At 36.7% G+C, this 17,152-nt stretch overlaps 1 protein-coding gene across 1 annotated transcript in view; it reads left to right on the forward strand.

Moving 5' to 3' along the window:
* PRTG (protogenin) overlaps positions 1 to 17,152 on the forward strand; it is a 117,701-nt gene that overhangs the window by 43,419 nt on the left and 57,130 nt on the right. The window contains exons 3-6 of the mRNA XM_077748915.1: positions 13,477 to 13,621; positions 14,597 to 14,730; positions 16,449 to 16,586; positions 16,839 to 16,997. Of these exons, the coding sequence (XP_077605041.1) occupies positions 13,477 to 13,621; positions 14,597 to 14,730; positions 16,449 to 16,586; positions 16,839 to 16,997 (576 nt within the window). The remainder of the gene's footprint in view (positions 1 to 13,476; positions 13,622 to 14,596; positions 14,731 to 16,448; positions 16,587 to 16,838; positions 16,998 to 17,152) is intronic.

Below are 17,152 nucleotides of genomic sequence, written 5' to 3' on the forward strand. Positions count from 1 at the left end.
AATGCCAGTTGTATGCAGGGCACTGTTCTGGCTCCTAGCAACATACAGAGCTGTAAGACATGTTGTCTGAACTCAAGGAGTTTATAGTCTGGGGTTCAAGTGGTTGGGGACCTGAATAAATTGGAAAGCTAGAGAATTCCTAAAACAAATTATTAATAAGAAAATTGTTGAACAGCAATGAGTGGCCCAGCTGACAGAAAGGATCTTGAAGAGCTTTGATTCACTCTTTCCAGACAAAGAACTTGAGTCTGGGAAGAGCCAAATCTGGCGTTTGGCAAGTCAAGGTTGATAAAATATCAAAGAAACAAAGACTTCTCAGGTGTTATTAAAGGTGTCTTTTAACATGGATACAGTAGGGACATATTGAAAAATAGTCCAGTCTGGAAACTTTATACATGGGATCTATTTCTGAAAGTTGCTGCATTCCACCCTTGTTATAAAGTTTCTGGCCTTTATTTTGTTTATATTTATTTTGACACTTATTTTGGCTAAACATTTCCTTTGAAAAGCAAAGGTATACTTCTTAGCAGCTAGCTGTCAGAATTGCTACAGTTTCAGGGCACCTGGGTGGCTCAGTTGGTTAAGTGTCCGACTTCGGCTCAGGTTATGATCTCACGGTTTGTGGGTGCTGACAGCTAGCTCAGAGCCTAGAGCCTGTTTCAGATTCTATATCTCCCCCTCTCTCTGACTCTCCACTGCTCACGCTGTCTTTCTCTCTCTCAAATAAATTTTTAAAAAATTAAGAAAAAAAGAATTGTTACAGTTTCAAGCAGAATACTAAACTGACTAGAAGTCAGGTAATAAACCATTTATAGAATAGCTATACTCTGTACAGCTCAAAAAAAGAGATTGACATTGAAGACATAAAATGAGTATATTTAGGGGCACCTGGGTGGCTCAGTTGGTTAAGCATCTGACTCCTGATTTTGGCTTAGGTCATGATCTCACAGTTCGTAAGTTCGAGCCCTGTGTCAGGCTCTGAGCTAACAGCATGGAGCCTGCCTGGGATTCTGTCTCTTCTTCTCTCTCTCTGCCCCTCTCCGGCTCATGCATACACTCTATTCCTGTCAAAATAAATAAATAAACATTAAAAAAAAAAAAAAAGAATGAGTGCACCTGTCTTTATTATATTATTTTTGTTAAGGAGGTAAAATTATTTCTATAAAATCACTTCTTAAAAAGTACAAGTAGTTTCTTGCCTTGTCTTGAGGATATAAAAAATTTTCAACTTCTGTTTGAAATTTGTATGTTGGTTGGTTTTTGCCTCAGTAGGTGAAGAATTAGTTACCCTGATACTTTGATTAAACGATGGATCGGGTCTCTAGGTTTACATCCCATTCAGTTGCAGGTCAGTCTTCAAGTTTGAAGCCTCAGAATGAATTGGGCCTGATGAAATAAAAAGTTACAACTGTATTTCGATTAGTAAAGTCTGGAATAGATAAATGCATGATTTGAAAGACCAGTGTCATAGAAATAAGCTTTAATCTGTATACACTCCATGATGGACTCTGAAATTGTACACATTTAAGAGTGTGAGTTAAGAATCTCGTTGTATTCTTCATGAGCTTACAAATGTCCCCAGAGCTACTGATTGGTGACTTAAACCCATGAAGACAGTATAGGGGTGCTAGAATGTGACTATGGGCCATGTTCCCCTTCCATTTAGGACTCCCCAAGGAGGGAGTATGGCAGTAGCAACTGGTACAGTCCTGGACTGTCTGAGGCCTCAGAACCCTGGCTGATCCACAGTGTTCGGGCCACGGATAAAAACCCCACACCAAGATTCTGACTGACTGAAGTGTTTTCTGTTTAGTAGAAGAATATTTTAAATTGCATTTATAGAAGAAGGTGATTTTTTTATTTTTATTTTTATTTATTTATTTTTTTAAATGTTTTTATTTATTTCTAGGAGNGGTGATTTTGTTAAATTAGGGAATAATCTATGAATTTATTTTAAATTATGTATGGCTGGGGTGCCTGGGTGGCTCAGTCAGCTGAGTGACTAATTCTTGATTTCAGCTCAGGTCATAATCCCAGGGTTGTGGGATCGAGCCCCATGTCTGGCTCTGCACTGAGCATGGAACCTGCTTAAGATTCTCTCTCCCTCTCCGCCTCCCTCTGCCCCTCCTCCTGTCCTTCCCTCCACTTTCTTTTACTCTCTAAAAAAATCACTGTTCATCATTTCAAGACTGTGTTCTCATAAATTTTAGTTGGTTTTATTTTCTTTTTTTTCTTTTTTTTTTTTTAAATGTTTTTATTTATTTCTAGGAGAGAGAGAGAGACAGCGTGAGCAGGGGAGGGTCAGAGAGAGAGAGGGAGTTACAGACTGAAACAGGCTTCAGGCTCTGAGCTGGCAGTCAGCACAGAACCCGACGCGGGGCTCGAACCCACAAACCGCGAGATCATGGCCCAAGCGAAAGTCGGACGCTCAACCGACTAAGCCACCCAGGCGCCCCAATTTTAGTTGGTTTTAAAATTCAAATGTATTAAGTATTTTATTCATCACACCCTTTTTAGAAACATGAATGGCATACTAATTTAAAATTGTAATCCTACATATCCACTATAGAGACGTCTGTACGTTGCTTTCTGATCAAATAAAGATTTGAAGAACATTCTCTTTCGAGCATCTTTGTTCCATTTTTTTCTGACTATAAATCATAGAAGCAAATGATTAAGTAGACAGGTGGAGAAGAGGAAGTCACAAATAAAATAGGCACTTACATTTATTTGTTTGCAAGATTGTTTTTGAGGATGGAGCATGTTTCTTGACACTGTGTTTCTTACCTATTTTATAGAGCTCTAGCCTCTTAACAGCACTGCTTTAATGACTTCTTGTGAGGCTCTTGGTTTATGTTAGCACTGGCTGTGGAGGGAAGAAAGAGGTCGGGTTTCACAAGGAGGCTATAGACTTGTAAAACCCTACCTAACTGGCAGAAACAAAGTCCATATCAAGGAGAAAGCCAAGAATTGCATAAGAACATTAAAGAAGTGCAAAATGTTCTGATAATGCTGAAAATAGTTTGTGAACTAAAGTTTTAGAGGGATCTAGCATTCATTTAAAGGATGTATTTATTTACTTGATTAAAACCCCCCTTTAAAAAAAGCAAAATAAAACAATACTGGAAAACAAAGTTTAAAGCTGTCATGATAGAGCTATGTATATTCATATGCTAAAGTTTCAGAGTTTTCTTGTGAAATTCTATATAATTTGTATTTTATTGAAAAGGAGCTGTTTTCAGATGTTCTTTTTCTTGTAATTCTAAGATTGAGGGCACTGGTTAGAATTGGGCATCCATAGGTCATAGGTGATACCTGCCAAGAGAAAGGAAAGTTCAAAGTACTAAAAAGAAGGTGGAAAAAAATTAAAGATGAGGAATTATATCAAGTAGTGGAGCAACAGGAGAAAATTTATACAAATTCTTCCATTCCATGCCCCATGTAGGCATATAAAATTTATTTTAAAATATTACTGTTTCTTAGCTATGTGTATTATAAGAAAAATATCATTACAAAAAAATCATCTTACATAATTCTACCACTTATGGATCTGAACTTAATTATCTTGTAATCTATCCCCTATTATTTCATCACTGAAATAATTTATCTGTGCACATGAAAAAATGGGAAGATTATTTGTTTCTCTTCATTTTATGTTCCTTTACCTAAAGCCTACGTAGTCTGGCTTAGCAGAAAAGAAGAGAAGAATCTTAAATCTTAGAATATCTCTGCCTTTGTTAGGACTTCAGTGTTTATTTTTACTGTATAAGATCACTGGCATCCTTTGCTTGCTTTCCTTGAAGTCATCGTCCTGAAGGTAAAAGCAGTGTATTCTTAGCAGGGCATCCTGTTACTGTTCCTACCTGCAGCAACCCTACTGGGATTCACTAGGTGCCCAGCAGTACCTGAGCACATTTTCATGTTGTTCTCTGTGCATATGTGTACACCTATGTATATGTGCACATAATTTAATTTTTTTCAATATCCTTATAAAATGTTATCCCCATCTTACTGAGGGATACTGAGGCTTGAGACTTCTCAAGGGCACGCAGCACATGAACATGAGACCAAGGCTATGACTTTACCCCAGAGCTATATATTTTAATATGGGCACCCTTACCTGCAAGGCTGTGCTGCAATACTGCCTCCTTCTATCTGCCTAAGTTATACCCTGTAATATACTGGAATTTATTCCTGATTTTCTTTAAACCAGCTAAGGCTAAGCTTCTGCCTTAGTCTTCATATCATCTGTTTTGGTTTTCTAATGCCTTAACTTCTATCATCAAGAAATGAGAATAAGTTAAATTGGAAGAGCAATAAACACTGTGCTTCCTATGTTCAGCCTAACAGATTCAGAAGTTAGAAATTCTTTCCTCTGCTAATTTTACAGTTTATACGTTGCTTTTTTATAGGCTGCTGTTTTAAAAACTCAAGAATGTAGGTGCCTGGGTGACTCAGTCGGTTGAGCGCCCGTCTTCGGCTCAGGTCATGATCTCACGGTTCGTGAGTTCAAGCTCCATTTCAGGCTCTCTGCTTCAGATTCTGTGTGTGTCTCTCTCTCTGCCCCTCCTCTGCTCATGCTCTGTCTCTCTCTGTCTCTGAAAAATAAATAAGCATTAAAAAAATTTTTTTTTAAATCAGAATGGATATATACTTGAGGGTTTGTATTATTAATCCTTGGCCTAATTTTATAGCTTCCTACACTTCCTTAATATGTCGTTTTTTCTCATTTTGAGGAAATGAGAGTCTATAATGGTGATTCACGAGTCTAAGCTCCTCTTCTCTGTCTCCTGTGCAGACACCATACTATACCCCAGCCTTCCAGGTACATAGGCCAGAAACCTCAACCATTTGGATACTTCCAATTTCTTCCCTTGAACACCTTATGGCCAAATCATCTTGTTTGTTGTACATCATCATCTCTTATATGTGTGCCCTCCTTTCCATTCCATAGTCTCTTGCATCATTCAGAACCACAGCTGGTCTCTCGTCTGCTGTTCTAATAGTGCTCTCCAGGTACTTGGCTTTCTGATGATCAAATGTATATGAGCTTAGAACTAGGAGAATAATAATACAGGAATTGTTAGCATTCCCATGTGGTAAATTTTTTAAATAGATTTTTTAATGTTTATTTTTGAGAGACAGAGTGCCAGCAGGAAAGGGTCAGAGAGAAAAGGGGACATAGGATCCCAAGCAGCCTTCACACTGACTGCAAAGGGGCTGTGGGCTCTAACTCATGAACCACTAGATCATGACCTGAGCCAAAGTCAGACCTTCAACCAACTGAACCACCCAGGCTCCCCTTAAGTAGATTCTTTAAAAATATAGTTGACTCCTAAATAAATATTAGACTAAGTTAGTATGATTCAATTAACATGCATTCTGGTCTCTCTTATCCTAATGGGTTCCTAGAAATAGAGGAACTCCTGTTCAAGATGAAAGCCATAGCCTCAGAATCCTAGTATACAGGAGTTTAAAGGTGTTACTCTCCTTTGGAAATTTAGGATTTTAACACATACTCTTATCCAACTAGAAATTCAATACCTATTAACTTATACCAGAGCAGTAGAGCTGCTTGGATGTAGAACCAATATTTTTATCTTCAACAAAAACTTGAGGATCTCAAACTTGTACTCATGAGAAAATTCACATAAGGGTCTGTGGAGGTTACTTGGATTTAGATCCCACAGCCTCACTACTTTATAGCTGCAGAACCTTGAGTAAGTTGCTTAATCTCCTGTGCCTCAGTTTCTTCAACTAAACTTTGGGGGTAATAATAGTTATGGGGCTTAAATAAATTGGAATATATATTGCACTTAAAGCACTGCCAGGCAATAAAATATTTTAAGCTATTGTTATTTTTATCCTTATTATAATTTGTTATGTGCTTTCATAATTCTTGGTACTTTTCCTTGAAGGCACTTACCACAATTTGAAGTTATATACTTGCATAGTAATTTAATTAAATGCCTTTCTGCATCACTAGACAAAGATCCCTGAGGATTGTACCTCTGTTGGTTTTGTTTATTATTGGATCTTCAACACCTAGATTACGCTAGACACTGAATAAATATTTGTTGAACAAATTAATGAATTTAGATGAGATTACTAGTCAAAATTTTTCTAATATAAGTGTAATTAATATACTAGACACTGAATAAATATTTGTTGAATGAATGAATGAACTTAGAAGAGATTACTAGCCTAAAATTTCTAAAATAAGTGTAATTAAAATCCTTTCCTGGATTGGGGAGATAGTTAATATGGCCCAGTATTTTATAAATAATTGCTTGACTTAAAGCCTGCCAGCATGGGTTAACTACAAGCTAAATGAATGGTGTGACTGTACAGATAATGGGATTGATGTTATATGACTTTGTGTCATAGTTATGTGTATCTCTAATAGAGATATTCAGTGTTTTTTAAAAATAGCTACTTAAGAATGACTATTTTAAAACTGTTGGGGCGCCTGGGTGGCTCAGTCGGTTGAGCGTCCGACTTCAGCTCAGGTCATGATCTCACAGTTCGTGGGTTCGAGCCCTGCATTGGCCTCTGTGCTGACAGCTCAAAACCTGGAGCTCGCTTCAGATTCCGTGTCCCCCTCTTTCTCTTCCCCATACCTGTTCATGCTCTGTCTCTCTCTGTCTCAAAAATAAATAAAACATTAAAAAAATTTAAAAACTGTTGTCCGCTTACCATATAAACAGTTTGGTTTGGGGTAATCAATGCCAAACCACTTTTTTTTTTTTTTAACATTTATTTTTTTTGGGGGGGGGGCACGGAGAAAGAGGGAGACAGAGGATCCAAAGCAGGCTTTGCGCTTACAGCAGCAAGCCAGATGTGGGGCTTGAACTCAGGAACTGTGAGAACATGACCTGAGCTCAACCGTCTGAGCCACCCATGTGCCTCAAACTACTTTTTCTTTTTGCAGAAGAGAACCAGTGAATCTGTTTATTGAGAATGTACTCAGCCAAAAAGAATTAAAAATACGTAGTTGGCATAAAGAAAACTATTTATTCTTTTGATGTAGCAAGGCTATATACATTCAGGTTTTCTAATTAGGCTAAGCAGTTTAAAGATTTAGACGGAGGGGTTACTAAGGCACAATGCTTTTGACAACGTTTAAAACTGGAATCACATTTTTTTTGAGATTATTCCTTTTTTGATTTTAGCAGTAATGGGTTGACTTATGGAAGCCTTTTGATTTAATAGGTGGAAGCTGCTTGTGAGCCCAGTGCAGCCATATCAAACACTTGTGTTCATCTAGAGGATGTTTTTGAAGCAGGGAAGAGGGGAAATAGGAGTAAGGAGACCAGAAAAGAGACTTTAATAATGGTTCCAGTGAGAGACATTGGGAGAGGAACACAGGAGTGGATTTGACGTGTGTTAAGGGGTTAAAATCAGTGGGAAAAATGAATGAGAATGCAGAGCAAGGAGTTAGTAGTGTGTAGCTCAGGTGAGTATCTGGATAGTCATGTGACAAACTGAAGTGGAGATGCAGGCTTGGAGGAAAGAAGATGATGTCATTTTAGACTTAATGAGTTAGAAGTGCCTTTTGTAAATTATAGGTGAAGATATCTAATAGCAATTGAAGCTATGAGTGTGAAGCTTTGGGGATGATGATCCAAGCTGGAGATGTATTTGGGGGGAATCCATAGAGGAATCCACAGTGAGAGATGGAAGTCATTGAAAACTGAATGTGGATGAGATTACCCAAGGAGAATCTGGAGAGAGAAAAGAATAGAGAATTTCTGGAGGAACGGGCAGAGGAGGGAGCACCCTTGAAAAGGGAGACTGGAAGGAGGAATCCGAGAAATAAGAGCTAAGGAAATGTGTAAGAGGAGCGCCTAGGTGGCTCACTTGGTTAAGTGTCTGACTTGTGATTTCAGCTCAGATCATGATCTCATAGTTTCGTGAGTTTGAGCCCTGCGTTGGGCTCTGTGCTGACAGTGCAGAGCCTGCTTGGGGTTCTCCCTCTCTCTCTGCCCCTCCCCAGCTTGTGTCTCTTAAATAAATAAACTTTTTAAAAAAGTAAGTGTGTAAGAAATAAGTGTGCAATGTCCTAGACACTGTTTCAGTTCATTAATAGGGAAGAAGGCAGATTAGATGTTTGAGGCATAAAGTCAGAGAGGAAGAAGGGGAAGCAACTAGAATAAACTACTCTTTAGCAAAGTTTTGATGCCAGGGCGAAGAAAGTGGATAGCTGCTAGAGGGATACATGCCATAGAGATCTGGAGTTTTCTTTTTTGTGTTTTGAGGTTTGGAAAAACTTAATTACTTTTAAGGCTGACTGATGGAAGGATCCAGAAGACTTTAAATATGCAGGAGAGAGACAGAGAGGGAGAGAAGGCAGATACATCAGATTCTCAGAGGTAAGGGAAGAAAATGGAGTTGATTGACGGGTTACAAACAGAAGAATGACAACTTATTTTTATTGTTGAATCATAAATGCCTTTTTCTTTAGTCTCAGAGATACTAATGAGAGCTCCCAAGGGTATCTGGCTTGGTCTTCTTTGAGAAAAATCATTTTGCCAGCAGGTTGAATTTTCAAAAGGGGCCAGAAAGTTAGAAATGTTAAAATATAAAGGTGTTTAGGAGAATTTAAAATTTTTTGATACTTGCTTGAGACCTTACTGAGAACCAGAGTGAGCTCATTCCATTAAGTGTCCACCTCTTGATTTCATCTCAGGTCTTGAGTTCATGGTTCGTGAGTTGGAGCCCCGAATCAGGCTCTACACTGGCAGCACAGAGCCTGCTTGGGAGTCTCTGTCTCAGCCCCTCCCCAGCTCTCTTTTTGTCTTTCTCAGAGTAAATGAATAAACTTAAAATAAAAAAAGAAATACCCTTATTTGATGGATGTATTAACTTACCTTCTTGTGATCATTTCCAGTGTATACGTGCATCAGCTAATCACATTGTACAAAATGTTGTATGTCAGTTTCAATGCAACAAAACTGTGGAGGGAGGAAGGAAAGTAGATTAGTGATTCCCTAGGGCTGGAGTAGGGGAGGGGGTGGGTAGATTAGGGAGTGATAATTAAAGGATATGAGATTTCATTTTGGAATGATGAAAATATTCTAAAATTGATTATGAAGATGGTTGCAAACTCTGTACTAAAAACCATTGAATTCTGCTCTTTGGTGAGTGAGTGAATTGAATGGTATGTAAATTACATGCTATATGATTATATCTCAATAAAGCTGTTTTTCCATACTTTCCCCAAAAGAAATACCCTTATGGAGTCAGATGATGCATTCATTTAGATTTTAGTTCTTGGTATTTGCTGACTCTAAAGTTTTAGCATATTTGACCCACAGTGCAGAGTTAATTCAATTTTTATCATAAAAACCTTAAGAGTTTCATAGACTTAAGCATCTGGAGGAAAAAGCAGAGAGCCGTTCAAAATAAATAAATGAATGAATGAATGAATGAATGAATGATTGATCCAGAGGGATCATATTGTTTGACTGGTTCAATGAAATCTAGGGTAGAAAACAACATTCAAGTGCTTAAGTGATTGGAGGGAAATACTCAAGGCAAAAGAGTGGTTATTAAACTCAATCACAACATTTATAAAAAGTCTTATATAGGGGTGCCTGGGTGGCTTAGTCGGTTAAGCGTCCGACTTTCGCTTAGGTCATGATCTCGCGGTTGTGGGTTCGAGCCCCGCGTCAGGCTCTGTGCTGACTGCCAGCTCAGAGCCTGGAGCCTCTTTCGGTCTGTGACTCCCTCTCTCTCTGACCCTCCCCTGCCCGCGCTGTCTCTCTCTCTCCTAGAAATAAATAAAACAAAAAAAAAATTTTTAAAAAAAATTAAAAAAAAAGTCTTATATAAAGATCCCTCACTTACTGGCTTATTTAATCTTCATAAAAATCGTTTAATTGAGGAGGATCAGATTGTTGTCTCCAAAGATAATGCCACTAAAATACTGGACACCATTTGGAATTACAACAAACAAAAAAATTATGAAAAGCATTTTTTTCTTCTCAAAATGAGAAGTATCTGTATTTATACCTGGGAAACTCCCTACCTTTCTGGTTACTGTGTTTAAAGATCTAATACAAATGAAGAAAAAATATGTATAAGTTCAGTTGAATAAGTATTGTTTTAGTGCCGAGTGTGCCATTCACTGTCTGCAGGGATCTTTCAAAGACTATGACCCATTACTAGCCCTCAGTGAGTTCCCAGTGTAGAATGGGAGAAAAATTGTGAACCAGTAGCTGTATTACTGTGGGATAAAAGTAACAGCAGAGGTCTGCAGTGTACAGAAGTTGCAGAGAAGGTGATCAGGAGCAACTTCCCAAAGGATGGGACAAGTGAACTAGGCTGTAAATGATGACAGGGTTTCATCAGGTGGACAGAGGGACCTCGGATATTTGAGAGAGAAGGATATGCTCATAGAAGGCTTAGAGGTGTGCAATATCATGATATATTCAGAGAATTAGTAGTTTAGTACACATGGAACTAAACTGTACGTGATTGAGGCAAGAGAATTTTGCAGGGACTAATTAATTCATCAGTCACACAAATCAAATTTTATTTTTTGACCATCACTCTGGAGGTAACTCTGCTGGTAGAAGAAATAGCCCCTAAGAGGTACCTACAATACTTCCAGGCAGGAGATAATAGGGTCCTCGATCAAAGAGAGGACTATTAGAGGGATAAAGAGAAATCAGTTATAAGAGAGAAAGAGATGAGATAAAACATACTGAATCAGGTACTTCATCTGTTCTGGGGTGATGGAAGAAGTCAAATAGGGCAGAAGGAACAACTACTTTATGAAGAAAAATTAAAGTATATTGGATATTTCAGCGTAGCGTGGTAGAGACTGGAGATTAAGATAAATTTCTCACTTTGAAGTATGTAAGTTGAATACACTCTGGCTTATGAATGACAACCAGAATAAATAGTCACCCCTTCATACATGAAAAAAGTAAATATGGGATCAGTAGAGAAATTAATGCTTCATAAATCAGGCATTAAATTTATGGAAACTTAGGTCCTAATTCCCCCTAAATGTGAATGTATTCCACAAAAGTTTAGTTATTTGTAGACAGATAAGCTTACATTGTTATCAAGAAATCAGGCTATTCTATTGCAAACTTGATAACTTTGAAGATAAATATTTATTTCCTTATTCTTCAGTAGGTGGACCATAAGTTTGATAAAGAATGAAAATGTTTGTAAATAGGGTCGCCTGGGTGGCTTAGTCGGCTAAAGGTCTGACTTTCACTTAGGTCATGATCTCGCGGTTCGTGGGTTCGAGCCCCGCATCGGGCTCTGTGCCGACTGCCAGCCCAGAGCCCGGAGCCTGTCTCAGAGTCTGTGACTCCCTCTCTCTCTGACCCTCACCTGCTCACGCTCTCTCTCTCTCTCTCTCTCCTAGAAATAAATAAGACATTAAAAAAAAAAGTTAAAAGAAAAAAGAAAATGTCTGTAAGTAGATTAACATCCCACAAAGTGATTATAGAGGCAATTAATAAGAAAAACTGTATTGATATTTAGAGTTTGATGTTTTTGATATAGGTTCTTAAAAATTTTAGTCTTATTCTTTATGCTCTTAAAATTCATTGAAGACCGCAAAGAGCATTTATTTATGTAGGTTACATCTATTGAGACATCTTGTTAGATATTAAAACTGTGAAATTTAAGAAATTTCATTAATTTTAAAATGAAAGGATTGATCTATTACATATTAACATGTCACATTTAATGAAACATAACTGTTTTCCAAAGCAAAAAATTTTAAGAGGAGAAGAATTGTTTTGCATTTGTGCAAATCTCTTTAATTAGCTTGATAGTAGACAGCTGGATTCTCACATATATCTCCTTCTGCATTGAGCCTGTTGTAATATCATCCCATCATGTAGTTTCTGGAAAATTCTGTACACTCTACAAATAAGAGTAAAAAAGGCAGATGATAGTGATCTTGAAAATAGTTCTGACTTTGTTATCCACTGACAGTAGCAGCTTGAGAATCATTGTTCTTGAGGAGGCAGAAATTTTTTGTTCTATACACACATTAAAGTATTACTCTACCCCCAGTCTGCTTTTTGGAAGTAGATGCTCCTAAGATTATTTTCATCATTATTTACTGGCTTTGTGCTTTACCTCTCAAGTGTTGTGATTTGTTTATAGATTGATGTAGAATTTGTAGTCTTCCATCACCTTTTACCCTTTCCAGTCTAATGAAGCATAAGTCATGTAGATCTTATTCCCTCTGCTTTTCTTCATAACTTCTCATTTTGTTGATAAACCGTAAAGGCTTATCTCCTTTTTTGAACTGGAGTCTGTGGAGGGGGAGTAAGACCATCATTGCGGCCTTCCCTTTATTTATGTTCTAGAAGACAGTACAGGAAAGGAAATCCACACTGTTACCTGGAGTCTGGACTCAGTCAAAATATAAAACCATGGAGACTGACAACCAGCTCCTGGAGGCTTGCCTAGAATGAGAAAGAATTATCTTTAGAAATATCAACACTTAGAGATTTATCTCTACTTGGGAAGAAATGAGGCTAAAAATAGCCTCTTGAGTCTCTCTACCTTTTATTCATCAAACACACACATCATTTGCCTTCTCTCTCCTTTCTCATTCAGCTCCATCAATACCAACCTCATTCGACTCCAAACACAGAGTGACATGTCTGTGTCCAATAAGAATGAAGTCTTTGTTTCCATTAAGATATCTGTAGAGCCTCACCATTCATATAGCCACACCCAATTCTGTCATTCCTACTTAAACAGGCTGTTGGTCTTTTGACTTGAAGCTCCTTTTTTCACTCTATCCTGTGTAGCAAAGCCTGATTGATTTTTCCCAAACTCTGCTGTTATCAGGATTACTACTGTCCTTTGCTCAAAATTTTTCAGTGATATCTTCATTTGTGCCATGTTATAAATCTTCTTTATCTCTACTCACCTTCTACTTTTCCATGAACACTTAATCTGAAATATTCTACAGTAGTTAGTCCTGGCTCTTTCCTTACCATCCTGTGAACACAGGCTATACATGTAGAATGTCTTTATTTCCCCCCTCCCATCTGAAATGAGTCTTCAAAACTTAATTTAAAACCGATCCCTACAAATGATTTTGCCTTTCTAATCTGTTTCCTTTGATATCCCTCTTCTCTGAAATACAGTAGTATTTGAAGTTTGTACCACAAAGTTTGGTATATGATTACATAGCATTATTAAGTGTTTATTTTTGCTTCAGTTATGTTAAATTTTTTCTCCAAATAGGTTGCAAGTTCTTTGAGAATCTCTTCCTGGAAAGACTAGATTCCCTGAGCTAGGCAACTGCCAGTGGTTTTTCTAAAATTTTTACCTAAATTATCTTTGTGCTAGTTAAATTGTGTTGGTCTTCTGTCTGGGCAAGAATTCAAGTCTGATACATAATATCTAGCATGATGTTGTTTCCAAGTACAGTACAGTATAATAGTGCATGCATTTAATCTAAATTTGTCAAACTTTGTCTTAAAGCTATTTCTGCATTTGAAGTTCAGCCAATTTCTACTGAGGTCCACGAAGGTGGAGTTGCTAGATTTGCATGCAAGATTTCTTCAAACCCTCCTGCAGTCATAACATGGGAATTAAATCGGACAGCCCTCCCTGTAACTATGGACAGGTAAATGCAGCTTTTGTCTTTGGAGATGATACAGGAGTAATGAAGATATCATGAGACTTATACAGGGAAAGACCATTATGGAGCTTATTTTCAATAACAGTAGCAGTTATCAACTTCTTAAATACATTGCAGACTGAGGGAAAGAATTAGATCATCATTCTCTGACAAATGGAGAATAGTTTCTGTTTTTTGGTTTAGATCATAATTCAAATAACCTATTTATTACTTTGTTGCTTTCCTCAAATATCTTTTCCAACCAAAGGACCACTTGAATACCTGGTTTATAGCCCAAGGTTTTAGGAAACCAAATTAGACCTTCATTGCTGCCAATAGCAGTACTACTGTAGGGGTCTCCTATGTATACCTTGGTAGCTGCCCACTTCTGTCTCCACGTTCCACTTCCCACTTTTCACATATACATGTATGCACACATGCACACATACCTGTGCTCTGAAGGTGGTTGAGGTTTAAGGATCAAGAACTTAGTAGCAATTCCAAAAAGTTTGATTCCTATTCTAATGAGTAGCAGTATTCCAAAGTAGATAAAAATCACTTGCTAAAATGGTAGGGTATTGAGTTGAAAGAAGTTATTCAAGAAAGTTTTTTTTTTTTAAATTTATATCCAGGTGTACCATGGAGACTACATCTATATTTATAGGCAAGAAATCAAGATTTGAAAAAAGTCATACTAAGCTGTAGACCACCAGTTGTAGAAGCTATAATGTCAAATGTAATTCTGTGTAAAATTAGATTGACAGATTTCAGAAACCACAGACTGCATAATTATTTATGCTTTGGAGAGCTGTAGTGACCCAAATGCAAACAATTGAATCAAGCTAATATTTTAAAGGGTCTTGAAACTATTGCATTTGGCACTTTAAAAAGGTTGAACATATTAAATCTTAATCATAGAATGCATGTTAAAATCAGATTTAAAATCTACAAAGAACTTAATCATCTTATTTCTCATAACAGGATAACAGCCCTACCAACAGGAGTATTGCAGATCTATGATGTTGGCCAAAGGGATGCTGGAAATTATCGTTGTGTTGCTGCTACTGTAGCCCACAGACGTAAAAGTATAGAGGCCTCTCTAACAGTGATTCCAGGTAACACACAGAAGTTATTTCAGTTTTTATTGGCCCAGCTGTTTTTCTTCTCTGGTGGTAGCAGTATGCCATAAAGTAGTACTTTAATTTCATTTAGATTATTGTAATTCAGTTGGATATGGTCATTTTTACCCTTATTAGGCACGTCTTCTTTTACAGGCCAGCTCGTTTTATGTTATATCACAATCTTTAAGAAAGAATGAATATTTGTCCTGTAAATATTTCACTTTTGTTTTTAAAATATAAAATGCAAAAAAGAGACAAACCATTATCCATTTCCACCAAAATTGTCCATTGTCAATAAATCTATTTGTTTCCAGTTTGGCATTTTTTGCTGTTTTAAGAAAAATTATAATTTGCATTTGTAAAAATAACACATGAATATTATATAGAGTATTGTCTATAAAAGTAAAAAAGGTAAATATTTTTACATTAAACAGTATAAAAAAGTATAAAGATAGAAGTTAAAAATATCCTCCCTAAATATCCCCCCAATTCTAGTACCCAAAAATTATCATTGTTAACCTTAAGTGAACATAATTTTATGTATTTTGCCATACATGAACATAGTTAGAAGGGAAACTAGCTGAAGAGATGAGTATGAAAAACAATATATATTTTGTTAAAATGGAACTATACATGCTAGTTTTTTATTTTAAAATAAATTTACGTGAATATAGTGGAAGAAAATCTGGATGAAAGACATTATTGAACTTCATATGAATGTTAACTTTCCACAGGATTCCGAAAAGATTCTTGAAAGTTAAAAAAATCTCTTTGGAAGGGGTATCTGGGTGGCTCAGTTGGTTAAGCATCTGACTTCGGCTCAGTCATGAACTAACGGTTCATGAGGTCAAGCCCCACATTGGCCTCTGTGCTGACAGCTCAGAGCCTGGAGCCTGCTTCACATTTTGTGTCTCCCTCTGCCCCTCTCCCACTCACAGTCTGTCTGTCTCAAAAATAAATAAACATTAAAAACATTTTTTTAAATCTCTTTGGAAACTGTTGAGAAAATGAAATTAAATTTTTAATGCCTTGTTTTAGTATCACATAGTATCTGTTAGCTTCCTGGTATGAAAGATTAAAGGCAAAAGCACTTTCATACTTCTCCCCTGTCACATAAATTCTTAAGAAGATTAGCGAAAGGATTAAATGAATATTTGAACCTCCATTAAAAGTGAACGATATGGAACAACCTAAACGTCTATCAGCTGAAGAATGGATAAATAAAATTTGTTGTATCTATATGATTAAATCTTATTCTGTTCTTGTTACTCAATAAAAAGATAGAAATGCTAGTACACGTTGCAACATGGATGAATCTTGAAAACATTATGCTAAGTAAAAAGAAACCAGGCAAAAAAGACCATATAATATATGGTTCCTTTGTTATGAAATGTCTGGAATAGGCAAATCCAAAGAGACAAAAAGATTAGTGGTTGCTAGGCTGTGGGGAGAGGAGATTGCTAATGGGTATGGTGTTTCTTTTTGGGGTGATGGAAATGTTCTAAAATTGATTGTGGTAATAGTTCCCAACTCTGAAAAAACTAAAAATCATTGAATCACTTAGAATGGTGCATTGTATGTTTAAGTGAGTTATATCTCAGTAAATTTATATTTTGAAACGTGAATAACTTAAGAATAGATATTTTAACTTGTTTCACTTATTATTTCTTATTGATACTTTATTTTTATATTGTGCCTTTTCCTCCCCAAAGCTGAAGAGTCTAATTCCTTCTACACACCAACGATTATAGCAGGCCCACAGAACATAACAACGTCTCTTCATCAGACTGTTGTTTTGGAATGCGTGGCCACGGGAAATCCTAAACCAATCATTTCTTGGAGCCGCCTTGGTAAGTTTTCTCAAGGAGAAAAGTCTTTAAACATTGTTCATTCTAATGAAACTGATAAAATGTTTATTTTATATATAAAACACATGTTTGGCATTTAAGTGACTTTTAACTTTTGGGCATTTCAGTGTGTAGAGAAAAGGTTTTTGTATAGCACATTTTATACTTTTTATGATATGATTAGATAGTGATCTTTTGATATAATTTTAGATCATATGTTACATTGTTTTAATTAAAGTATTGTCTTGGAAATAGATCACAAGTCCATTGATGTCTTTAATACTCGGGTACTTGGAAATGGTAACCTCATGATATCTGACATCAGACTGCAACATGCTGGAGTGTATGTTTGTCGGGCCACAACCCCAGGCACCCGCAACTTTACTGTTGCTATGGCAACTTTAACTGTATTAGGTATGTTTTATTTCATTCTGCCATCAGGAGAATCTTATATTTTTGAAGTTGTTGTTTTATCTCATTCATAGCTTACTTTCTTCCTTTCTTGAATTCTGTAGCATTGATATGAAGGTTTATATGAACTATTGTAATCCAACAATGAATTTTAGGAG

Source organism: Crocuta crocuta, unplaced genomic scaffold (genome assembly GCF_008692635.1).
Source record: "Crocuta crocuta isolate KB4526 unplaced genomic scaffold, BGI_CrCroc_1.0 scaffold130, whole genome shotgun sequence".
Lineage (NCBI taxonomy): Eukaryota > Metazoa > Chordata > Mammalia > Carnivora > Hyaenidae > Crocuta > Crocuta crocuta.